Here is a 25,442-nt window from a genome sequence, read left to right on the forward strand (position 1 = left end):
AACTTCTGTTCTCTTTCCTGCAGTGAACATGAATTTGATCCAGACTCTTACAAGATCCCATTTGTGATTCTCTCTTTGAAGACATTCGCACCCCAGGTCCATAGCCTGCTGCAGACGCATGAGGGCACAGTGCCTTTACTGAGGTGAGCATCGTGACATGCTGGCTGTGTTCTGTCTAGAAGGTCTGCCCCCTGCCTGCACCCCTGCTCCCCCAGCCAGTATTGCAGAACCATCGTCCTAACCATGTTAGCCTGCCCGTCAAAGTAGGTCCACTCACTGCTAGCTCAAAAGAAAGTGTGTGTTTGTGCTCAGTTTTAGAAATAAACACTGATGGTTTATTCTTCCCAGAGGTCAGGTTGTTGCAAGTGCTGTAACGAGTATGCACACAGGATAGGAGAGCACACACCCTCATTTAGCTGTAGGTTGCAACATTCAAGAGAGAGGAGTAGTCTCCAAAATCCATTTCACTTCCCAGCAGCCACAGGTAGACTTAGCACAGGGCCAACATGGACTGAGTTGTCTGAAGGCCATCAGTCTGTCACAGCAGATGAATAACTGGCTTGGAACCCAGTTGCCTCATCTTTAACCCTGTCTACTGCTAAGTTCTCCAGGAATTCCTGGTAGCATCAGAAGACACACAGGGTGATGCCACAGTGATTGCCCTGGGACCTTTGTTTTAATGTTCAAGCCCAGATGTTGGGCGTTTAAACAAATGCTTTCTTAATGGGTACATTTAAGTACAGGCTTCTGTTTAGCAGGTGTTTTGCTTGTCCTTATCGTCATTAACCTTCCCCCACTGCAGCTTTCCAGATTGCTATGCCGCAGAATTCAGCCAGCTGGAAGTGATGCAGGAAAACCGAGGGGGTGTGCCCTTAGAGCACGTCATCACCTGCATCCCCGGGGTAAACATCGCCTCCGCACAGAACGGCATCAAAGTAGTGAAATGGATTCACAACAAGCCCCCACCTCCAAACACAGGTAGGTGTCAGCTGTTTGGTCCTCCTAAGCCACCATCTGCTGTGAGGAGGCTGGCGGCTTTTATCTTAAACAGCAACACTACTTGCCAAGTGTGAAGCGCCACAGATGGCATCACCTTTGACCTTTTAAAAACTGCTATCTCAAGTCCTGAAGCTTTGGCTGAACTAGACCTTTTCAGAGTACCAGTGACAATTATGCGAAAAATATAAAACCCCAGTTTCCACAGTTATAAGTCTCTTTAGCTACCTGTTGTGGAACTTACTGGCTTGTCATGTAATTGACCTTTTAAAAATTGTCTCAAGTGTTTAGAGACCGTTTGTCTTAATGCAGATTTACCTTTGAAATTCATTTTGGTCAGTGTTTCTGACTGTGATAAAAGTGAAACTAAATTTCACTTGAAATGACAAGGACCCAGACAGTTGGCGCGTGACGGGGGTGGATGTCTGAGTTTTGGGCAAGTGTCTAGCCTGCTGCCGGTGGACAGGGAGCTGAGGACAGTTCTTTGGCCCCAACACTTTCTCCTGTGCTCCCCCTCCAACAGGAAGAAAGTTTAAGGATAACAGGGAATCTGCTGAGAAGGAAGGCTCCTGGAGGAGAAATTCTTGCCTCAGGCTTCTCCCCGCCTCCTCCAGCGTTTGCCCGGGCACCGTCCCTCCTGTCTGTCCTGGGTCACAGCCCACTAGTCCCTTCAAAGGTGTCCTTCTGATTCTGCACACTTTCCTAATGAAAACTTTCTCATACTCACATGAGCATTTAAGATAAATGCAAAAGCCTGTTTCTTAGTTTCATGTCATGCTAGCTGTACATGAGCAGTGTCCTGGGCAGTGTTTTTACACCTCTCTGGATTAATGAGGCTCGTCTGCCTGATGATCCCATGACTTGTATTTCTGTGGGAGAGTGTGTCCCGCAGACCAAGTTACAAATGGATCTTTGAGATGGAACCAGTTTATAGGTGGAAACTTCCTATGTATTGTTACTTCTGCTCTGAGCTAACATTGTGGAGAACTGTGCTTTGCCTTGGCTGCTTGACTTTGGGAAGCGTGGGAGAGCATTTGCCAGCTTGTAGAAGTTGGGCTAGCTCTCAGAGTATGGCGCTGAGAGGCAAAGCTGCAGTTTGCTCTGGTCTGCTAGGCCACAGTGAACTCAAGTGAGGAGTCCAAGATCAGTTGCCTTTCTTTCAGCTGGTGACGTCATGCTTTATGTCTCATGCATGTCCTGTTTTGCTCCCCACACGTCTAGACCCTTGGCTTCTGCGTTCTAAAAGTCCTGTAGGTAACCCCCAACTGATCCAGTTCAGCAGAGAAGTGATCGACTTGCTGAAAAGTCAGCCCTCCTGCATCATGCCAATCAGTAATTTCATCCCTTCCTATCACCACCACTTTGCCAAGCAGTGCCGGGTGTCGGACTATGGCTATACCAAGCTGATTGAGTTACTGGAAGCAGTGCCTCATGTGTTGCAGGTAAGCAGTGCGCAGGGATTATTGGTCTAGAGACAAAAATGTTCCTCTGTGGCTTTGGCTATTCCATCCCAAGGAACAGGATAGCTGGTGCCCTAATTCCTAAATAGTCAGTTTCGAGCAAAGTATCCTCCTTAAGCCTTCAGAGTGCAGAAAGCAAGGTGGCTGCTCAGTTGTTCAGAACACTATGAGTACCTGGCTTAACGGAGCTCCTTAGAGCACTGAGGAGTATCTTCCTTCTGAGCCCTACAGACTGGCCTCCTCGCTAGCACAGCCCTGCCTACAACTGTCTGCTGTTATGAAGGCGCTGTGGCAACGTGGGTCACCTTTTCTATAAATGTGTTGAATACCAGTTACTGAGGTGGAGAAGTCTCCCCCTGTTAACTTACAGGGTTAATAGCTTCCCATTTGTAAAATGCTCTGAAAACTTTAGAGACAAAATCGGTCTCCCTGAGTGATAACATGCTTTCACGCGTGACTCTTTGGGAAAGGGAGTGCAGGCCCAGACACCTGGAGCAGTTTCTGTGTAGACTGTCTACATTTTGTTGGTCTGTATGTGTTTCAGAACGCAGATATCACACGTAAGGGGAGCTGTGATCTGAGGGCAGTGAGAGGAGAGAGGAGGCGCCGCCAGCAAGGACGTCAGTATCAGCCAAGGCCTCCCGAGTGTAAATAATCAGAGTGTTTGCTTTGCAGATCCTTGGAATGGGCTCCAAACGTTTGTTGACCCTCACCCACAGGGCTCAGGTGAAGCGCTTTACTCAGGATTTACTAAAACTTCTGAAATCCCAAGCCAGCAAGCAGGTCATCATGAGAGAATTCTCTCAGGCATATCATTGGTGAGTTGGTGAGAAGGGGGAAAAGAAATGAAAGCAAATACTTGGGAATGCTTTTTTTACTTTGCCCCAATTTTAATAATTATCTAAGTTTGCTCTTGAGCTTTTTTTTTTTTTCTGTTTGGAAAAGCGATGTTTCTTGTTCTTGACCCATTCCCATGGTTAAAATCCAGGTGTTTCTCAAAGGACTGGGATGTCACCGAATATGGCGTCTGTGAGCTGATCGATATCGTATCAGAGATCCCAGACACGACCATCTGCTTGTCACAACAGGATAGCGAAATGGTCATCTGTATCCCCAAAAGAGGTATGTTGAGGTACACTTACTGGAGGACAACTGTCTAGCCCAGTGGTTAACTTGAAGCCATGCAAGGGAGGCACTTTCTTCTTCTCCATGGTTTCTGGAGATTCCACAGAAAACTACTGTCCCCCACACAAGGATCCTAGGTTCTTGAGAGGAGGTGAAGCCTCCTCAGAATTCTCTCTACAGGGAAAAAAGGTGTGGCCTTTTTGTTAAAATGCCTCCTCCAGCCTGGCTGTTCATGCTGTAATTATCCACCTGGAAGTCACTTATCAAGGCTGCTGCTTGTCTCTTCTTTTTAACTGAGCTACTTGACTGTGTACACTTGAGAAGGAAAGAAACCTGAAATGAATGTTTTCTCTTTCACATCTTAGTAGTTCCAGGGGCTCTCAGGGAGACAGAATAAATAGAATTAAATCTACACTGCCCTGGGCTCCTGCTGTTCCTGATTAGTGGTTCTTAGACTCTACTCTGGACACAGAACACTGGTGTCTATGAAATCCTAGTATTCCAAAGCTAAAATAAGTAATACTAGTGTTTTACCTATTATAATTTCAAAGTTTAGACAAAAAATCTACACTTAAGCTTTTCCTTCTCTGTATTTTTGTTAAACTTTTGATGCCTGGTAGTTTTTCCTACTTGTAATTTCAACTGAAGTTCAGATGGATAAACAAAAAGCAGGTGACTATTCAGGAGTATGATTTTGGAAAGTAATTTCTGGATTACTTTTTCAGGCGCAGTGCACGTTTTTCAAGTGCGCTGCATGTCTGTATGTCTGACTTGGAAGCAAGGGACCACAGTGATTATTTTCAGCTAGTGAAATGCACGCGTGTGCATTTCAGGGTCTAGTGTACGCATGTAGGGAATTCCCAGTGTCTGCCTTGGAGCAAGGTCACGAACCAGCCACAAAGGAGAACACGTGTGTTTGGAAGGCACTTCTTGTGAGCTGTGCGCAAGAATGTTGACACCCGTGGGTAGGAAAAGATTGTGATTTATTTTGTGTCTCTAAAGAACGTACTCAGGACGAAATAGAAAGGACGAAGCAGTTCTCCAAGGATGTTGTTGATTTGCTGAGGCACCAACCCCACTTCCGCATGCCCTTTCACAAGTTCATCCCCTCCTACCATCACCACTTCGGCCGGCAGTGCAAACTCGCGTACTATGGGTTTACCAAACTACTTGAACTTTTTGAAGCCATACCTGAAATTTTACAAGTAAGTTAAGAAATTCTAGTTCCATTTTTCTTAACAGTATGTGGGGGAAATTCTTTTATTTTCAGGCCTATTTTCCTGAGAAGTAGATGATCACGTAATAGGACAAAAATTTGACAGTCTCTGGTCAGGGAAGCTATGTTATTGGCCTACTAATATTTTTAGAAAACGATGCCTTTTTTCCTTTCATTAAAAAAATCATTCTTCCACCTTGTTTTTAGGCCAATTATTGAAAAAGAATTTAATAGCTTGATTTCTTAAACTGAATAGTTTCATTAGCGTTCTGCTGTTCAAACGTATGATCAGCTCCACAGTTTTTGAGTCTCTTGAGGTTGGAGGTGGGGTGAGCACAAGAGCTGGGGCAGATGGTTGCTGTCAAGCTGTTGCTCAGTTACACCAGTTTTCTCTGGTTAATTTTACTAATATTACTCTATTGACCTCTACCTGCTTAACTATTTTTAAGGGTGCGGTTCAGTAATACTAAAAATATTTGCATTATTGTGTATCCAAACTTCTAGAATTTTTTAATCTGGTAAAATTGACTTTAGTCAATTAAAGAACACGGAAATACATACTTCTGAGCTATTCACATTTTTATATCATTTAATTCCATGAACAGTAATAACTTGTTCAATCTCTCTTTTCTCTCCTTGTGTGTTTTCCAAGGTATTGGAATGTGGAGAAGAAAAAATCCTTACTCTGACGGAGGTAGAACGATTCAAAGCTCTAGCTGCCCAGTTTGTTAAACTCCTTCGGTCCCAAAAAGATAACAGCCTTATGATGACAGACCTACTCACAGAATATGCTAAAACTTTTGGCTACACGTTTCGTCTCCAAGACTATGATGTCAGTTCAGTTTCGGCTTTAACGCAGAAACTCTGCCATGTGGTAAAGGTAAAGAGATCTTTTTTCCTGGACTAGTAAAACTTGCAGGGGCACAGGCCCCCTCGGGTTGTTTACACGGGTGCTGCCATTTCTGTATTTACACCTTGTCCTGCCTCACAGCTGGCCTGTATATCACAAATATCCTGCTAGATAAAAGCAGAGGAGGAGGGCTGGCAGTTTAGATTTCTGGTCTTTCTGGCCCAGCTGAAATAGTGTCTTTTTGAACTTCAACGTCATTGTTCAACTCTTTGAAACAAAGAGTTTACTTTTAAAGTAGGGTGTTTATTCTCAGGTGCGTCCATTGCAAGACTGCTGACTTGAAGCTGGATCCTTCTAGACAGATCTTTGACTCTCAAGTTTTGGGGAAACTTTAATCATAGATCTCTTTTTCCTTCCAAACTCTGACTCATGTCTATTTAGGACTGAGCTGGTCTCAGAACTGCCTTTAGTGCTGGTAACACTGGTTTGAAGACAGTAACTCCTTCTCCCTTCCCACCCTGGGCGGAGCGGCCTCTCGTACGCCTCCTACACAGAGCAGCTGGGCAGTTTCTAGGTTGCCAATACCACAGGGCCAAGAAAACTCACCAGAAGGAGGAAGAAATGGAAAGTGGAACAGAGAAAGTGGTGGCTGCCTGGCCACAGGTCTGGATGGGGTGTTTGTGTGCTGGTTGGTTAGAGGAGGAACAACCTTGACCAGAGGCAGGGACAGAGCTGCCAGGGAGGAAGGAGAGCACTGGGAGCAGAGAACATCCAAGGCCAAGGGGGAAAGACGGCCAGCAGCATTGTGCCACTGAGGGCACGGGAACCAGGGAGTGTTGTGCCCTTTGGACTTGGCTGACTGAGGTGCTTGGTATTGCTGGCCAGAGCACGGCCAGTGGAAATACGAGGACGGAAGCCTCGCTGGAGTGGGCTGAGGAGTGCAGAGAAGGCGTCAAGAAAATGGCAGCAGGGAGTCTTGCGGTTTCCTTATGAAGGAGGAGAGCAGGAGGGCAGCCACTGGAGACTGCGGGCCTGAGGGCACAGGGGAGGTTTGGATGGTGGTTCTTTGGGCATGTTTGGGAGTTACTGACAAGCAGCTATGGGAGGGAGAGGACAGATGCACAAAGGCAAGAAGGGACAAGGGGGCCAGGGTGCTGAGGGGGCAGGAGCCCCAAGAGGGGATGGTACCCAGGAAGTTTCTGGATGGGGGCCAGCAAGACGGGCTGAGCAATTTCTACCCAATTCCCACCTGTCATGTAGATATGGTGTCCCCAAGAAGTTAAAAACAGACACACTCACTTCAGTTTAAGAAAAAGAATTAGAGCTTTTCTCTGTTTGTCTCATTAGCCCAAAATGAAACTAGCTAAGCTGTTTGTCTCCTGCATTCGGAAAGTGTGAATACTTGTTTTTTTCAGGTTGCTGATTTGGAATCTGGCAAACAGATTCAGCTGATCAACCGGAAGTCTCTGCGCTCCCTCACTGCCCAGTTGCTGGTGTTGCTGATGTCTTGGGAAGGAACCACCTGTCTTCCTGTTGACGAACTCAAGAGACATTATGAGACGACCCACAGTACTCCTCTCAACCCTTGTGAATATGGATTCATGACCTTGACTGAACTTCTGAAGAGTCTCCCCTACTTAGTTGAGGTATGAGTGCTGACGTTCTAAAGAAGCTTGGCAATGAAAACCGTTTCGTTGGGTATTTCTGGATTACTTAGCGGTCTAATGAGAGGGTGTCGAGCTGCAAGGGGCCAATCGGTCATTTTATAGATGCACAGGCCAAGACTCAGGGTGGTGCAGGCACCTGCCCAGATGCACAACGAGCCAGTGCAAAGCTCTGGCCTCCTGTTTCATGGACATGGTCTTCTCTTCTGCACCAGATTGGATTTTGTGGCCAGTACCGCTTTCTGAACTAGATGGCTTATGTGGTGACTTCGCGTGACTTGTCAGATAAAGGTCAGAAAGGGAGGTCACTGGCTGGTTGCCTTGGGAGACTTCCAAAAATGACCCTTCAAGGCTAGAAGAATCACAAGACAAAACTAGAAATAGAAACGGTCCTAAGGAAAACTATCAGAATTGATTCAAGAAGTTATAAGTTATTAGATGAGTTACCACAAAAAAGACATTAAAAGTCACTGGAATTTTACCAGTGAAGAGAGCACCAGGACCTGATGGGTAGACAACTGGGTTTAACTAACTTTTAAAAAACAGATAACACCAGCTTCTTAAAAAGCATTCTAGACCACTTAAAAAGAAGAAAACACAGAGCTCATCACTTCATTTTATGAAGCCATAATAACATTAATATTACAAGTCCTCCCAGAAGAAAATGACTCTCAGTAGAATCTGTATGAATGAATAAAATCTAGCAGTGTACAAGAGTGATATGTCATTGAGTCAATACAAGACAGTGACAAGAACTCTCTCCTTGACCAAACTTTAGCTTGAGTCTTCTTCCAGACTTAGGGTGTCAGTTAGCAGTGGGTGTCCCCCTTGGCTACAAAGCCCTGCTTTTCTCTTGTTGTATCCAGGATATCTCCTAGCCCTATACTGAGGTTACTGCTTTAGCCCTGTTGTAGTAGTTCCTGGAAAAGAAAATGTCTGGCTCTGGTTTTCTTCTGAACATCAAAGTCAACATTTTCTAAACTCTGGTATATTACACGAGCACTAGTTCTAGGCAGTGGTAGTGGTTCCAGGACAAAAGACTTCCCTGCCAGTGAAGGCTGGAATTACCTCTGCTCCGAGAGATGCTTAATGCATATTAAAGACCCTGAGAGGGCTTGGTGAAGGAGTTTGCTTAGCTTACTAGAGGACAAAAGTTCTTTCCCCACTTATTGGCCATGTCTTCTTGCATCTGGGGGTTGCGTTCCCTGTTCGGTGCCTCCTTTGTTGGTGACACCAGACTCCAACTACTTCCCCCTTTTTTGTGACACACTATTGCTTTTGACCTCTACCCTCTTAGATTTGCAAGTAAAACTAAAACTTGCCCAAGACTACATAGCCTTCTAGAGGAGGTGCTTGAAGGAATCTATCCTTCTCCTTGGCTTATTACCCACTTTCAGGTTGATTTTCAAGTTCATGCTCAGCTGAAGGCCTTCACTTCCGGTGGGCAGGAAGGGTCACTCTGGCAGTTTCTGATGCCATGTTTTCTCTTGGATCAGGTGTTTACTAATGATAAGACAGAGGAGTGTGTGAAGCTCACAAGTCTTTATGTATTTGCCAAGAATGTGCGGTCTTTACTCCACACTTACCACTACCAGCAACTTTTCCTTCATGAATTTTCCATGGCCTATACGAAGTATGTTGGAGAAGCCCTGCAACCTAAGACATACGGCTTCAGTAGTGTGGAGGAGCTCTTAGGAGCAATCCCACAGGTAGGTGTCTTTCTGAGCTTCTTGGAGAGTGTCTTCCTGGAGAGGCATGGCTTACATGCAACAGTCTCCAAGTGCTGCCGGGAAGGCAACATGGAGTCATTGTGAGCATGCTGCTGGCATAAAATCAAAGCCTTGGCATCTCTCATCCTACAAACCTTTATGAGGTCCCTCTGTGCCAGGTGAGGAGGTCCAGACCCTGCCTCAGCAAGGTGCCTGCAGTGGAGAGCGAGGACCCCCAGCAGGTGCCCACTCAGTGTGGTCAGTGCAGTGTCAGTGGTGCCCGAGGAAGGCCAGGGCCCCAGGGTTTTGGTGGGGTCAGGATGTATGCACATTAACTGAGGAGAGGACAGCCTGGGCAGATGCAGGGGGTAAGGAGCAGTGGAGCGCAGGGGCCCTAAAGCCTCGCTGAGGCCCAGCAGAGATGTGCTCCTCTGGGGGGGGGGGGGCTTTGCACCTCCATTTTTGCCTGTGAGAAGCCCCGCAGTGACTGCTGTCCACAGTAGAGTGGGAGGAAGTGGGGGCGTGGGGTTGCTGGTGGGGACCCCGGCCATGGGAGCGGCCTGGGTGAGCTCTGAGGGCTTGAGCACGCTGGAGCAGAACAGGAAGCAGTGGAGGACGTGTGTGTGGGAAAAAGGCTCCGGAGCTGCTGGCCGGGACTGGGTGACAGATGCAGGCTGTCACCCGGGAGCCAGCGGCCACTGCCACCTCTCCTCCTTGGCTGAGGAGGCGGAGAGCGGCATGTTAAGTGGAGGACATGGTTTTAGGATTGGGGTAACAGATGTGGTTTGAGGGGGTGGGAGCTCTATTCCTTTAGGGGGAGTTGAGTTTCTGGGGAAATGGCAAGGACTCTCACGTGGGAGCTATTTTCATGTATGCACCAGCACTGGTGCTGGGAGATGGTGTTTTTAAGAACCTCAAAGAATATTTTTAAACCTGAGTCTCAGCATCTTTAGACTATGGAGATTTTTATAAAGGAGCCTATTCCTGCCAGCTGGTTCTCCTTGAAAAGCTAAAGAAAGTAGGCAGAAGCGTTTTCCTTGGCGTTCATGCAGTTTCTAAATTCCAGCGTGTGTAAGGCAGGCACGGCAAGTCAGGTCCTTCCCGCATTTTAGGGCTTATTTCCCCCCTTTTCCACTGCTTAACCAGTAGTATGTCTTGTGTGCAGGTGGTCTGGATAAAAGGACATGGTCATAAGAGAATTGTAGTGTTAAAAAATGACATGAAAAGTAAGTAAGCACCCCGCCCCGCCCCGCTGCAGACACCCTGCTTCTCTCTCTGACGCCTCCCTCTGACGGCTGCTCTGTGTCCTCCAGGTCGGTTGAGTTCGCTCGGTCTTTCCCCTGCCAATCATGAAAACAGGCCCTCTGCCGCCCAGCATCTCCTGGAGGTGCCCGAAGCCCACCCAGCCTCAGAACTCAAACTTGGAGTGGAATGCAATGGTAAGCGGGCCCCCCGGGTGGGGGGCTGGGCGGCGGGAGAACCCGTGAGTCTTTGTCTAGACATCAAGGGTGGGGGGGCAAAGAGCAGGGCCTAGGGATGTTCACTAAATGGCCTTCTCCCCAAGATTCTTGGACTCTCAGACTGGACTCGCCAAAGACAGGACAGACTTGGAGGACCGGGGGCAGACCTTTGTTTTTTAAAAAAACGTGTGGGGTATTTCTCGACTATTTTCACTGTTAAGGCTTGGCAGGGCAGCCTCAGGCACAGACCACGGCAGACTGCCGCCCTGAGCAGCCGTGCCTGCCCCCCGTCCAGGGCCCCTTCCAGCGGAGCAGGAGCTCCTCCACCTGAACAACGACTCCCCTGTCGACCTCCTGTGCGCACCCGTCCCCTCGTGCCTGCCGTCCCCGCAGCTGAGGCCAGACCCTGTCATCCTCCAGTCTGCTGATCTCATCCAGTTTGAGGAACACCCTCAAGGGCCTTCAGGTAGGATGCACTGGTGGTGTGGGGGTGTCACTCTGGGGTTAAGAGGGAAACCGCGATGCCAGTATATGAAATGCTTGATGGCAGTGGGGAGAAGCTGTACCTTTTTGGGTACAAAATTATCTGTGCTGATTACTCAGGGTCCTCTGGTCCTATCAGAGTTCCTGCAGAGTTGGGTTCACAGCCTGAGGCAATCTGGGGACAGTCAAGCAGGGGAAGATGGTGGGTCGTGAGGGGTGATATGACTGGGTTGTGGAGAATCCACGCAGGAGTGTGCAGGGAGCCCCGGGCCCGAGCTCCCACATCTTTGTAAGGTGGCACACCTGCCACCAAACACTGGTCGCCTTTGGTCTGGCCCAGAGTTGAATGACTTAAAAGTTCTGGGGCTTCATGAAGGTATGAGCAGGAGGAGCTGGGCATCTGTCTCGAGCCCCTGGACTCTGGGAAGTGACCTGAGCAGACTCCGGGGGAGCAGACTGCGGGGCACCGACTCTGCGGGCTCTGCGTGGCTCTCCCTGGGCGCCCGACGTGGTGCTCAAAGTTGACAGACTCAGTCACATTCAGTTCTCACCAGGGTTCTGCAGGCCGGGTGACTAGAGATGAAGCCCAGCCCGGGGCTGCTTGACTCAGAAGTGGTGGAGCCAGAATTTGAACGCAGGCCTCTTGTCTTTCTGCCGTCAGCCTCTGAGAGGATGGCCCACGGCCCGCCTGCCCTCGTCCTCGCCATCTGTTGTGGTCGGCCTGCCCCACGCAGCTGGCACGGCTGTCCAGCGGGGCACCAGGGACTCTGCCTCCCTGTCTGCTCCAGCAGCGTTTGGCACTGCTGCCCCTGAGAGAGCCACACTGTTTATCTGGAAAGTAGGAAATGGGGCGACAAATACGTGACACTGCTACTAGCTGCGATGAAAGCAGGGTGGCGGGGGGGTGTTACCCCAGATGTGGAGCTGGAGTTGGCGGGAGACTGATACCAACTCTCCTGCTGTCAGCTTTGTGGACGTGAGGTCAGCCTCATGCGTGTGGCCTGAAAGATGAATTGGGAAGGCGTGGGCAGTTGCTGCCATTCTCCTCGGCCAGCATCAGTCTGAGGAGAGAGCTGGGGCTCTGCGCCCCTCTGTCACCCTCACCTTCTCTGCACCTTGGGAGCAAGAGCCCCTCACAGACACAGTGGGTGTTGTGACCCTCCTCCTTCCAGCAGCACAGCCCTGCACACAGCAGCCGCTGACCGAGGCCCAGCCGGAGGAGCAGCAGCCTGTAGACACAGCAGGAAGCCGGGCTGTGTGGGACTCCAGGGGTGTCCAGGATAATTTTAGCTCCGGAGTCCTCCCTGCTGTCTCCCCCTGGCCCCAGGGGCTCCCAGCCACGCAGGCCCCCCTGAGCTGAACGTCTTCCAGTCACATATGGCTCCTGGGCCCTTAACTACCTGACAGAATGAATGTGGGAAAGAGCATCCAAAGGGGGAAATATTTTTTTTTTAAGTCACTGCCCATAGAGTGACGCCAGAAGGGAGATCTCCAAAGCTCAGTAAGGCTGGGGCTTAGGAGACACACACTCTTGGCCACGCAGCGGATGTGCACAGGTGTGACGCTTAGGGCGCTACCGATTTCCATCCGCGTTTTCAGAAAACCTATCGTTGAGGTAACGTTGGTGTACAACACTGTATGTAATTTAGGGGTACAGGTCCACACCTCTTGAGTGGTGTGTGCCCACCACCAAAGCCTCAATAGTTCTTGACCACAGTCCACCGCCCCCACCCCGTGCAGTGGGATTCCAGGGGTGTGTCTGGGCTTGCTTTTGTCTGTGCCTTGCTGCTTTATACCCACCTATGGGTGAAATCACCCACTGTTTGTCTTTCTCCTTCTGGCTTATTTTCCTTTGCGTCCAGTTCCACCCATGTTGTGTAAAATGGCATCTTTTTAACAGCTGAAGGGGGTAAGGTTATTCTTTTTTTTAAGAAAATATGAAAGAACCAGTACTTCTCACAGGTCATAGAAATGAACCTGTTGCTTTTCTGTGCTTACAGAAATTATGATCTTGAACCAAGGAGAGAACATTGGAATCCCAGCGCCGATAAAGAAAGAGCACCTGCCCTCTGATTCCAGCTCACCTTCCGGCCCAGCAGCCGCCCCAGAGCTGCCCTGCCCCGCCTCAGAACCCGCAGAGTCCCTGCTCAGCAAGGACCCTGTGGAAAGCCCAGCCAAAAAGCAACCCAAAAATAGAGTAAAATTGGCAGCCAACTTTTCCTTTGCACCTGTAACCAAGCTTTGACTCTCGTTTGAAAGTAGAGTTAGGATGGGAAAACACTGTCTGATTCTGCACACAAAAGTGGGCTCAAAAAACACAGCCTTTAATGGAAACCCCCAGAAGCCACTTCACCCTTGGGTGTCTTCCATATTTTGTTTCTTTTACATTAAACACAGCTTTGAGCTGTAATTTTTCTCCCTTTCCTCCTCACCCTCCACAACTACTCAAAAACAACTACTTCTGGCATTTGTTTTAAAGAATCCTTAATATATTTTACCAAATTTTTCTTCATTATTATGAAATATAATGGTGTTTCCTGCAAAGGAAGCTGGTAAGAACTCGGCTAGAAGGAAGCGGTGTGATGGCCATGAGGCCACGTCCCTGGCATCATCCTCTGTAGCGTACCATAGTCGCGAAGCCTGCGCTCACCGATGTTCCAGGCAGTATTAATCAATGCATGACCTGTCTTTGAAGCAAAGCCTGTTCAGTGACCCAGAAGGAGGAGGGGGCAAGGGGGTGGGGAAGTCTTCTCTGGTTGGATAGGAAGGCTCCTGGCTTCATGTGACTTGTAAGTGTGCCTTGTTTTCTATTTAACTATGTCTGTAGTTGACAAATGTGGCTTCATCACAGATGTTTTAAAATGTTTCCACTTTGGGGTTCCATTGAGGAGCTTTCTAGAAAGTCCAGGATGTTTTAAGCTTCCCTTTCATGTGACGTTCCAGCTTGATAGGTGTTGGGTTAAGGAAAAGAAGGTGGTCTTGGTGTCGTGAAGTTACAGTCAGCATTCGAATTCCCACACACATCATGGTGTGTCGAGAGGCAATGTTGGGAAGAGAGTCTGATTGTCTAAAATATGCATCAAATGCATAAATTACAAATCAGAACTGAGGGGTGAGGTGCTTGAACAGGAGCGAGCGGTGTTGATACTCCTTCCACTAGGAAGAGACAGAACTTCAGTCTATACATGTGAAGGCCAAGGTTGAACAGCTTAACCTTGATTTTGTAATTGTAAAGTTGGCTTCGGGAGCTGGGAAGCTTCATGTGTGAGGATGTGTGTGTGCGCGCGTGTTAACTCAGCATCTTTTAATAGTGTCTGTTTTAACTCCTACTTCTCGCTGTCGGAAGCATGTTTGGGTTTTTTTGTGGTGTCTGACATTGGCATTTGGGGAAAGCCAGCCTTTGAGGGAGCACTGCCCTGTGGAATGACCTTCGCCGTGAGGTGACGGAGGCATCCGGTGACGGGTGGCCTCTCACCCCCCCTGGAGAAGCCTGACACTTACAATGGATTGTATTTGTTGGGCAAAATGGCGGATTCATTCATAGAGCAGAACGCAGCTGTTGGCATGAGGTCTTCCATTAGTTAGAGGGTTTCTTTTGGGGAAATGTTTATATTTTGTAATTTCTAGAAAGCCAGAAAATGGGCTCTGATTTCATAGCCAGCATTTTGATAAAATGCCACAAAATAAGGGCTATCGAGAGATTTTTACAAGTCAGATTTTTGTTCCCCAAATCTTTTAAATGAAGCCAGTGATTCCCAGGTCTCCACCCGCAGCCCCAATCACGATGGAGCAGCACCGGAGAGGCCTTCTCCGCCCAACGGCACACGCAGATCCCTTCCGAGGCATTTCCTCGACAGTGTGTGACCGGCAGTGAAATGTTTTTGCACACGTGCACACGTGCAATTTTTTTTTTTTAAAGAAGCTTTTAAACACTCTAATAAAGTGGGTGTCGAGAACATCGGTCGCCTTACTCTGAGGTTTCACGAGGCCTAGTTTGCACGCTTGGACTTTAGTTTTGCTCACAGGTAAAGGATGGTGGACTTTGAGAGGTACCATTACAAGTCACTCGAAATATTCTCAGCGGGCGGTTTCTTTGGGTGGCAAAGAGCCTGAAGTTGTGTCCTTCTGCCGCGCGAGCGTGGTGCACCCTTCCCGGGAGTCCCCGTCGGCCGGGCGCTGCGGGCGCGGTGCTGACATCGCCGTGGGAAGACAGGCAGCGTGGCGGGTCCGATCGCGGTCTATTTTTTTATCCAGAGGCTTAATTAAATGATGTGAGGAAATAATGTATGACAATTAAGACGATGAAATTCTTTATTTCTGGGTGGAAAGATACACCAGATTAGATTTATCTGTTTAAAAAAGGAGAAGTTATATCACCAAAAACCCCTTTCCCATTTGCACTGTTTGTTTTGGATTGGCTTGGGGGGCGGATTTCTTTGACTGTCTACTTTGTTGGAACACCTTTTTTGTGGTTCAAGTGCTGTTTTGTGTGTTGGGACCAAACAGCTGTCAATAAACTTTACAAGCAAGACCTGACTGAGTTTCCCAAGAGTGGTGTGTGGTTTTGCGTGTTGAGGGGGGGACGGATTGATGATGAACCAACCACCTTCTGTCATCTTTTCGTTTGGGGGGGGGCCCAGCTCCTCCCCCTTCTGTGAGTCTGGGAGGCGGAGAACAAATTGGTCAGACCTGTTCTGGGCCCTTTTCCCTTGGTGTTTCCAGCCCTGGCACAGGCTGAATTGACCCTTCTTGGCCTGGACCCACCGAGCCAGCCTGCTCCCAGCTTATAACCCCAGGCAGAGAGTAGACAGTAGCCGCAGAAACGCCTGGGCATGAAACATCATTCTGCAGACCACCGTGGTCTCACCAGGTTGCTGCCAGGCAGGTCTTTTGGAGAAGCCCCTTTGAGAAGACTTACAGATTCCACCGAGAGGCCCTCCCCACCGAGGCCCCATTCCCACCAGCCCCACCCCCTGCAGGACTTGAAAGGATCAGGAAGAGACTTGAAGTTGTGGGTCCGTTGCTTCTTGATGAGGTGCCACTTCTTTTTCAAACTCAACATCCAAAAAACTAGTTTTGTTGTAAATCTGAGCTGCCACCAGGCCGCTTGAGTGGGGCAGGGTGACTAACACATCTTTCCTCAGGCCTTTCCATCCAGAGCAAAGAGCTTCCGGAGTGAAGGCGGACCTGCCCCCAGGCCCCTACTGGGGTCGGAACCTGACTCGGGCAGTTGCCCGCCATGCCCTTTACGGGAGGCAGGTGTGCTTAGGGATTTCCCTGCTTTCCAGCTGCTTCACTGAGCCACAGCCAGAAGCATCCCCGCTTCCTTCTGTGCCCTGACCTGCTAGAGCTTCCATTTGGTCTGTGGGTTGGGACAAGCCCAGTAGCCTCTGGGGCTGGGGAAGGAGAGGGGCCCTGAGTCACTGTCCCCTAAACCAGCGGTCAGTGTGGGCCCCGCTAGCGCTTTCCTTGACCTTCTGTCGTCCTGCAGTGCTACGCTTCAGCTCTGCCAGCAGCTGGCCCCTCTCCAGGCTGCTGATGTGATTACAGCATGAGCCTCTCCCCAGCCTTTGGGGAGAGATGATCCAATTTGCACATTTGAATTAATACTTTGAGGGCTGAGTGCCAAGTCTCTTTCCCAAAAGAGTTGAACTGTCACCCTGGGGGGCAGACAACCCTGGGGGGGCAGCCTCGCTTGGCACATGAGGCATATGGTTGCCTTTGGGACCGAGTCAGCGGAAAGAGGGGAATCCCCCACTTTTCAGGTACGTGGGACAAACAAGGTTTTTTTTTGTTTTGTTTTTTTAAATATTGATTTATTTATTTATACAAGCGCTGGGTACAGTCAGAAGCGCGGGAGGGTGAGAGAATTCACCAGAGCCAGAGCGGGGAGCAGAGCAGGCAGAAGGACCGAAGTACACTGCTGAGGGGAGCAGCGGGCGGCAGGAGAGGTCTGAGCGCCATGTGGGACCCTCCTCCGGTGGCCGGGGAGCAGCCAGGGATCGAACAAACGCTGCAGAGGCTGCGGGCAGCGTCGCAGCCCAGCGCTCAACCGCTGCGCCACCAGGGGAGGCCCGGGACAAACAAGGTTTAGCAACTCCCAAGCCAGAAGTTGAGGGCCAGAACCTTCCTTGGCAAGATGAAGAATCCACAATTTCTGGGAAGAAAGCACTTGGTGATAGAGAATTTAAGACTCCAAGGAGGAAAAGGAGGAGAAGCAACTGCAGGCTGAAGCCAAATGGCCGGAGGCTGGGCTCCTGCTCCACTGCAGGGAGCCCGCCAGGAGCGTGGCGGGGGCCGGGGTGGCCAGGACTGGCAGGCTGTGCCCCGGGAACATCTCTTCCCTCTTCCCCAGACAGCCAGGGAAGGCCCTTCTGCCACAGATGCTGGGTCTGGCCTGGGAGACCCCCCCACTCCCACTCCCTCCCCTCAGCCCGTCTGCTGGCCGGACGTGCCACGGTGCGTGCAGACAATTCCTCCTCCGGGCTGCAGGCTCCCTACCTTCGTGTTACCAGCCCCCGGACTGATGTGTTCAGGTCAGAAACGGAGATGAAATCTCTAAGGTGGGATCCCTGTTTGGCCGCCTATGTGGGGAGGCCTGTCAGTTTTGCACATGGACGCTGAGCAGGACCCTGAGGACCACCCCGGGCCCCTGCCCTCCGGCCTCTCTCCCACCCCAGCAGCCCCTTCAGCTGCTTGGCCTCTTGGTTCTCCTCTGCCCGGGGCCTTGTGCCTGCCGTCCCTGTGCCTGGCGGGCTGGGCAGCACAGGCTCTGACTGTAAAGCCCTGGGTTTGCGTCCCTACCTCCCCCCTTGCTCCCCTCTTACTTGGTAGTCCTGGGACTTGGGCCAGTTCTGAACTATTCGGTACCTCCTTCTCCACTCACAAATGGGGATAATCACAACAGGTGTTTCGCATCTTGAATGAGCTACAGGTGTAGCGCTAGGGAAGGCTCCAGGCACACTCCCGGAAAGGTTGCTCCTCGCCCTTGTTATCTGTACCTCATCACTCAGCTCTGGCTCAAATACCGTTTTCTCAGGGAAGCTTTCTCTGACCCACCCCCTCTCCCCGGCCTAGACAAGGCACATTCCTTCCCTTTCCACAGTCTCAGGTACTTTGATAACGAGTGAAACATTGTTTATCACTAGTTCGCCACTGAATGTGGGATCGTTCCGCCTTCCTGCCCTAGACTGCGAAGCCGGGAGGCTGGGGTTTGCTCACGGATCCCGACTTCATTTTCATGGTATTCATTTTCTAATCATTGTGTAACCAGTTACTACTACTTTAGCAGTTTAAAATACACACTAGCGTCACCTCACAGTTTGTGGATTACAAATCCAGACACGGTTTAGCTGCCCCGCTTAGGGGCTCACAGGCTGCTATTGAGCCTGGGCCAGGCCGTGTTCCCATCTGGGGCCTTGAAGCGGGCAGAACCCACCTTCCAAGTTCTTGCTGCCGTCAGTCGCTTTCATTTCCTGGGCTGTGCCACTGAGCCCCGCCAGCTGGGAGCTGCCTGCCCAGGGCCTGCAACTTAGTACATAGAGATATCAAGGGGGGCTCTCTCCAGGCTGGAGGGCCTGTACAATGAGGAGAGGGGGGAGCCATGCAGTAAGAGGGAGCCTTGTGCAATGTAACTTCAGCAGAGAGTGACCCCCCAGCCCCCATCACCTTTGCCAACTTCCTTTAGTTCTAGACAAGGCGCAAGCTGCACGTCTTCGCTGAGCTGACATGTTTGGCGAGCGAGTGGGCAAGTGACAGGAAGCCGAAGCCATGCAGCTCCTGGCATGGGAGGAGAGGGGTCAGCAACCAAGCTTCAGGATGCAAGGGTCTCTGAGACACCCCCTTTTCCTGCCTGAGACTTACAGATGGGGAGCGGGAGGCCGGAGAGGGTGAGCCTCGGCCCACGTCACTCCGTGGTTGAGCTGGGCCGGAAGCCCTGGTCCACACAGCTCCCAAGGCTGAGCTTGCTTGAACCCCCATTGGGTGCCGGATCCTGAGCTGGGTGCCAGGACCCCGATGTAGAAAGTTCTCCCTTTCTCCTCTCAATAGCAGCAGTACTCAGGGCCTCAGACAGGAAGATGCCCCCAGAGTCCTGCTTCTTAAGTCAGAGATTTGATAAGTACATGAGTTTGTCTTTTGTTGCAATGAGGTACTTCTATGTGGGCACCTGGGTGGAGGTTAGTCCTCTCCCTCCAGAGAGGTTTGGAGAACTTCCAGGCTGACGCGCCTCAACTCCGTGAGGACAGGAGCCGTGTCCATGGGGCCCTTCCAAGGCCTCACCCTGTGTCCCTCTTCACCTGGCTGTTCATCTGTACCCTGCACCACATCCCCTGGGGTGGTGGGAACTAGGCTAGATTCTGTGAGCCGCCCTGGCAAATTATTCCAAGCTGAGGCGGGGTGGGTCATGGCAACCTCTGAATTTTAACCATGTCATAGAAGAGGGCTGGGTCATCTGGGGACCTGCCACTTCTGATTGGCACCTGAAGTGGGGGGCAGTTTTGTGAGTCTTAACCTAGAGGGTCTGGAGCTCTCTCCAGGCACATAACATCAGATAGGAGTTAAATGGGACACCCTGCTGGGTTGGAGAGAAGGAAATTTCTTAGGGAAGAAACACCCACATGCCTTTAGTGACCAGAGGTGTGTGAAGTCAAGTGTTCTGTGCAAAGATAAAAGAGGGAGGCACAGGTAGCAAACTAGAAGTTTCTCTCCACACCAGGGGAACATGTTTAAAATGCAGACTCTCATGGAGAAAGACAAACACCCTAGTATTTCACTCACCTGTGTGGGGTACAGAGAGAAAACAAAGTCTTAGATGATCTAAATAGAATAAAAATGCATCTTCAGATGATAAGACCAAGTCATGGTTCCAGCGGGAAGCAGGGAAACTGGGTCAAAGCGGCTTCTGGTGGTGACCTTGACAGTAACCTTGTGTGTTGGTGCTTAGCAATGAACCCCGAAATGTACACAACACCGCCATGCAACATTGCTTCGACAATAAAAACACCGGCGTCTGCTGGAACCACCAGTCTGAGCTCTTTCAAACTTGAGGTGATGAAAGACGGAGACAGAAGGAAACTGAGCAGACGAGAAGCATCCCTCGTCCCTGAGCCAGACCCTGGAAGGTGGGGAGGCACAAACAGCCCTGATGGCAACAGCGGCGCTCGGTCAGACGTCAACACCAGACTTCAAACACTGTTCTGTGATAGGAGAGGGAACACCCTTGCTCTTGAACCCATGCTGAAGGATTTAAGGGTAACGTGACATGATGTCTGGACCTAAAATTCTGGGAACAAACGCGTGCAAAGCAAGGGGCCCAGAAAGCTGATGAAACAGTGGCCACCAGCGGCCAGAGTCAAAGGGAAGACGTGGCGGGGGCGCTCTTTGTACGATTTGAAAGACAACTCCTCTGCAAGTTCAAAGTGGCTTCAAAATAAAAAGTTATCTTCACAGGGTTTCGCGGGCTCGCTCCTGGGCCTCTCTGGAGACCGAGGCTGGAGTGTGGGGCAGCGAGGACAGGAAGTGGCCGGGCCGGGGCCTCCTGGGAGCTTCTTCCCTTCCGAACACGCAGCTTGTGGTTCTTGTGGGTAAACGGTTGCTGTTTGAATCAGAACAGTCCCTGGGTAAAGGGCATCAAGAGCACGCCAGGGGCGTGGGGCACTGGCTCCACCCTTCCAGACTGGGGCTGTGGTGGGGCCGGGCTGGATGCCAGAGAGAGAGTGGAGGCGGGCAGCATGGACGCACACCGGCGCCCTGGTTCTGACCTGGCTCGGGTGCACTGGCGGGTGACCTCGCAGACACCTGCCCCGCTCAGAAAGCCTGCTCTCAGGCTCTAGCTTCCCAGCCTCCAGCCTGTCCCCGTCCTGCACAACCGGGTTGACCCCCTCCCCTGGCCGCAGGGCCGAACTTTGGACCCCAGCTTAGCTAAGCAGAGGCCCGCACCCCTCTGGCCCAGCAAGTGACCCTGGCCAGGCCTGGGACACTCCACTCTGGGACTTAGTCGCAACAGTGGGATTGTTACCCTGGGAGCCCAAGCTGGGCACCAGGGCTGAGGCCCCCCTAGGACACTGCTCCAGGGACAGGTGGCGTCGTGGAGCCCAGCGACAGGATGGAATCCTGGACCTGGTGGGGCTGCTGTGAGGAACAGACAAGAGTGCCTGCGTGACAGCACACAGCAAGTAAGCTCTCAGTGACCGTTATGCCGGTTACTCTCCTGCCAGTTGGCTCCAGGAGCGGGTCCGGAGTCTGGGTGTGAGGGCCCTGAGGTCTGCAGGGTTCACCAGCTTGACAGGCAACCCTAGTGATTCCGGAGCATCTTGAGCGATTACTTTCTTCTGTGAAAACCTAAATAAATGGCATTTTCTGGCTTGGAAAAAATCAATAGGAACAGCAAGAACATGAGTTAGGTCCACCCCAGGGCTCAGCGGCCACACTGGAGGCGGGATTTTAATGAGAATTTCGATCTCCTTCTGCTGGTTGGATCGGTGAGTGACTGCTCTTTAATTGATCTCAGGTCAGGCCCCGCAGACCCACATTTCCTCCAGGCCAGGGAGAGTGGGGGATCCTTTCCAGCCTGAGAGTTTATTGCCAGAGTAGGAAGGGCCTCTATCATGTCCCCTCAGCCCCAAATTCATGTCTGCTTGCAACCTCAGAATGTGACCTTATTTCAAAGTCGGGTCTTTGGGCCTCCCTGGTGGCCTAGGGGTTAAGTCTCAGCGCTGTGAAGCTATCTGCAGCCACTGTGGCACGAGTTCGATACCTGGCCAGGGAGCAGACCTGGCACAGCAGACCTCTCCTGTCTCCCCACTGCTCCCCTCAGCAGCGCGTTTCAGTAGATCCACCTGTTCTGCTCCCCATTCTGTTCTGGTGAATCCTCTCACTCCCCCCACCTTTGCCCTACACCCCAGTTCTTGTATGCAAAAAAAAAAATGAATAAATAAAAAGTATTAAAACAAAGTGTGGTCTTTGTGGAAGCAATGAAAGCAAGGCTTGCGAGGAGCTCAGCATAGGTTTAGGGTGCTTCTAAGGACTGAGGTGCTTCAAAGAGGAGGAGAGGATGCAGGTACACATATGGAGGAGAAGGCGACATGGAGAGGGAAGTAGGGATTGGGGCCGGGTAAGCCAGGACTGGCAGGAGCCCAGGATCCAGAGGAGGCAAGGAAGGAATCTTCCTGAGAGCCCTCCGAGGGGCCCAGCCTGCCAACCTGAATTCAGACCTCTGGCCTGCAGCCCCCTGAGAGGACACCTTGATGTAATTTGCAGCCTCCCTGGTTGTCTCTGGGGGGCTACAGTCCACTCTCACACCCGGTCTAGGGCAGTGAGGGGAACAGGTGTCCCTGAGGCAGCATGGTGGCCCCGGCAGTGGCCCAAGGGGGCCTCTTCAGCTTCAGGGTGGCAGGGAGTGGAGTGAGGCCCAGGTCTGGACGCACAGACTCCTCTGAGCAGGCAGCGGCTCTGGCCACCAGGAGAGGCCAAGAGCTGAGACCCTGGTCCTCACCCAGAGATACTATGTCAACTGCAAAGCTGCGTGACTTGGCAATCAGATTAATGGTTGACTCACCAATATTCTGGAAAACGGGATCCATGAATGGCCCAGAGATTCCACTCCTAGAAGTTTATCTTAAGGAAAACCCAGAAACTGAAATGAAATCTAGTGTGGACAGTGAGGAAAGGGTCAGATAAAGCTCCCGTGTCCGCCAGATGGACACAAGCAGCCGTTGTGAATGAATATTTACGAGTGTTGAATGTTTCTGAAGAGCCTTTCCTGATGCAGGAGAAGGGCCGCTACAATGATGGTTATGAAACAGTCCAAGGTGATGCCAATCGTGGCGAGAAATGCATTGAAAAAAAAAAAAGAGAAGGGAAATAAGCCCAAACATCAGCATGATCTCCAGTTGGAGGAATGATGAGGACGAAGGGGGAAAAAAATAAAAAAAACTTCTTTGTACCGTCTCTACTGCTTCAATGATTTACTGTGTACATGGATGACTTCCAGAGTCAAGAGAAAGGTAAAACTGTAAAAAGGCCATGAACGCGGTTTCCACTTTTATTTTCTCCGATGGGTGATCGCACATCAGCGGATCTCGAGTTACTAACTACGAGGCCGGTCACGACACACACAGGGACATAGAGGTCACAGGGGCCGTGCCGGGCTGGCTGTAGCAAATGGACATCGAGTCACACGGGTGGAGGTGGTAGCTGGTGAGGTCACCCCGGTGACGGGACGCGCTTGGGCCGGGCGCTCCCGCCTCCGCAGTGGGCTGTGGTTTGGAGTCTGTGTTCGGCTGGTGAGTGCCCGGCGGGAGGAGAGTGCAGCGTCCGCTGAGGGTCCCCGTGCCTCCAGCCTTCTGCTCCCTCCTCTGAGCCTAGGGGTGCTCCAGCCCCCACCCCCTCTCCGCTCAGCACCCCAGAGGCAGACATAGCAAGGGAAGGAAGAGCTCCCCATGTGAACCCCGCCAGCACAGGAAGCCGGAAGCGTGACCTGGACACCACAAAGAGCTCAGTCTCTAAGGACGGGTCCTCTGTGTCTCCAAGAGGCACGGGCAGTGTGGGGGGGCCCTCCAGGGTACGGCCCCAGGGAGAAGACAGACGGGGGCCGGAGCTGAGCTCACTGGGGGCGGAACTGACAGCAGAGCTAGGAGGTGATGGGGGCTGTGTCCACCGTGGTGCTAGGTCGTTGAAAGTCACAACTACACACCCCTGGGGATCATGCCCCTCTCCCAGTTCATTCGCACGTGGGGTACACACAGCTAGAGAGAAGTGGAGAGATACTTTTTGAGGGAGGACCTTTCCTGGCGGTTGGCTAGACGTGAGACGGACTCCTGGGTTCGGCATGCGACAGGGAGGGCCATGCGACGGGGAGGGACTCCCTACTGCTACACTCTGTACAGGGCCCCGGCGCCAGTCACGGGCTCACTTCCACCCCTTCTGCCTGGGCGAGCTCCTGAGCCCCAGTGAAATGGGGGCTATGAAGACAAGAGGGTGGGAGGGGGGCGTCCCCATGGCCTTGGGGGCACCCCACGTCAGGGGGCGGGCTACATGATGCTGCATTGGGTGGCCCCGCAGCAGTCCTTGATGAGCGCCAGCCCGGTCTTGGCCACTGTGGGTTTGCTAGGTGGGGGCTCTGCTTTCTTCTCTGCTCGGGAGCCTGCAGCAAGGGAGGAGCACAGAGGGAGGGGGAGATGGAGAGAGGCTCGGTGAGGTGAGGCGTGTCCTAGCCACCTGCAGCCCCCGTCTTTCCCGCACCCTGGCCAGGCCTTGCTCCGGCTTCCCAGATCAGGGAGGGTGGGGCTGCTATGGGCTCTCTATGGTCTGGTCATTGTTCCCACCTCCCAGGGGGCCTCAGATATTCAGTCTTTAGCTTCCAACCGCACCCTCTGGCCCTCTGTACAGTCCTACCTGCCACGGTAGCTGCCAAGCTGAGCAGGGGGCTGGCATTCAAGTATGTGGGGCATGATAAATGGGAAGTTTGGTTCAAGTCACCAGTATCAACCGCGAGCTTCCCTGTTCCTTCCCTTCGCTGGGAGGTGGGGGCTTTCTAATTTGCCTTTCATGGAAGAGAATCCACTGCATTGCTGTGCCTTGAGATTTGAGGGGCCTCTAGAAGGGACTGTGACCCTCTCTTTCTTTATCTGCTCACAACCTACAACCATTTCCCAGGATGCTACTGGAGGATCAGGGAAAACTGAATTTGCAGAAGGTGATGGCAGCTTGGGGTTTTGTCTTTCTAGCAAGATTTCTACTCCTTTTCCACTGAAACAGCTGCACCCTGTGGCGACAGGAGTAGGCCTGTGACACAGATCTGGCCAATCGCAGCCTCTGGTCTCCTGGTGACAGCAAAGGGCCAATGAGGAGGAAGGATGGTTCAAGAAGTCCCTGTTGGAACCTCTCCCTAAGATTTATATATTTAGATTCCAGGAGAGAGAATCTGTGGCATTACCTGGCTGCTGTTAAGCAATGGTTCTGGAATTCTGGCCCCCAGGGAAATGCAAAGAAGGACATAAATACTATATGGAAGTGAGGTTGCTCTTATAGCGTCTGCTCCCTAAAGCCTCGTTCTTGATGCTTTTCTTCCAACAAGTCAGGCAATTTGAATGGGGCATCCAATTCTTACAGCTGAAGGTAGGCTTCTGGGTCACCTCGCTGCCGGCAGGACAGCTTCCTTCATAGCACACGCTCACTGTAATGTGCTGATGAACCCCGGGACCCTCCAAACAGAGGGTCAAATGCACAGCCTTTCCCAAAGTTATCTCACACTGAACCCTTTTCGCTCTGAGTACCTTATGAGGCTACTATTCTGAGAAACATATTTTTGGCTCTACTCCTCCAGAAATTCCAACTTCAACAGAGGCCAGAGGCCCCTGAGTCTCAGCCCCCACTTTCTGGCTTTCGTAGCCGCTCAGCTCCTTCTAGGAATTGCACCAGACTGTGTGGTTAGCAAGTAGCGGTGGCACCAGAACCAGCGACGTAGTTTACAGAACCC

At 51.3% G+C, this 25,442-nt stretch overlaps 2 protein-coding genes and 1 long non-coding RNA gene across 8 annotated transcripts in view; 1 reads left to right on the top strand and 2 right to left on the bottom strand.

Annotated features, from left to right (window-relative positions):
• Positions 1-15,553, top strand: part of MARF1 (meiosis regulator and mRNA stability factor 1) — a 36,223-nt gene extending 20,670 nt beyond the window's left edge. For all 6 annotated transcript variants that reach the window (XM_037507558.2, XM_037507559.2, XM_037507561.2 and 3 more), the window contains 13 exons: positions 24-143; positions 803-978; positions 2,218-2,438; positions 3,132-3,274; positions 3,445-3,578; positions 4,584-4,786; positions 5,450-5,677; positions 7,063-7,293; positions 8,808-9,020; positions 10,186-10,246; positions 10,334-10,459; positions 10,776-10,946; positions 12,964-15,553. In XM_037507558.2, coding sequence (XP_037363455.1) covers positions 24-143; positions 803-978; positions 2,218-2,438; positions 3,132-3,274; positions 3,445-3,578; positions 4,584-4,786; positions 5,450-5,677; positions 7,063-7,293; positions 8,808-9,020; positions 10,186-10,246; positions 10,334-10,459; positions 10,776-10,946; positions 12,964-13,208 — 2,272 coding nt within the window. In that variant the 3' untranslated portion in view covers positions 13,209-15,553. The remainder of the gene's footprint in view (positions 1-23; positions 144-802; positions 979-2,217; positions 2,439-3,131; positions 3,275-3,444; positions 3,579-4,583; positions 4,787-5,449; positions 5,678-7,062; positions 7,294-8,807; positions 9,021-10,185; positions 10,247-10,333; positions 10,460-10,775; positions 10,947-12,963) is intronic.
• Positions 15,554-16,914: 1,361 nt separating this feature from the next.
• LOC119240197 (uncharacterized) lies at positions 16,915-19,355 on the bottom strand. Its single transcript, XR_005124103.2, has 3 exons — positions 18,827-19,355; positions 17,465-18,742; positions 16,915-17,120 (listed from the first exon to the last, which is right to left on the bottom strand). It is a non-coding gene; the product is annotated as an uncharacterized LOC119240197 (long non-coding RNA).
• A 4,493-nt stretch (positions 19,356-23,848) lies between these two features.
• Positions 23,849-25,442, bottom strand: part of BMERB1 (bMERB domain containing 1) — a 79,092-nt gene continuing 77,498 nt past the window's right edge. The window contains exon 6 of the mRNA XM_037504564.2: positions 23,849-24,107. Within this exon, the coding sequence (XP_037360461.1) occupies positions 23,995-24,107 (113 nt within the window). The 3' untranslated portion in view covers positions 23,849-23,994. The remainder of the gene's footprint in view (positions 24,108-25,442) is intronic.

Source organism: Talpa occidentalis, unplaced genomic scaffold, assembly GCF_014898055.3.
Source record: "Talpa occidentalis isolate TD23 unplaced genomic scaffold, MPIMG_talOcc4v2.1 talOcc4.12, whole genome shotgun sequence".
NCBI classification, from domain to species: Eukaryota; Metazoa; Chordata; class Mammalia; order Eulipotyphla; family Talpidae; genus Talpa; species Talpa occidentalis.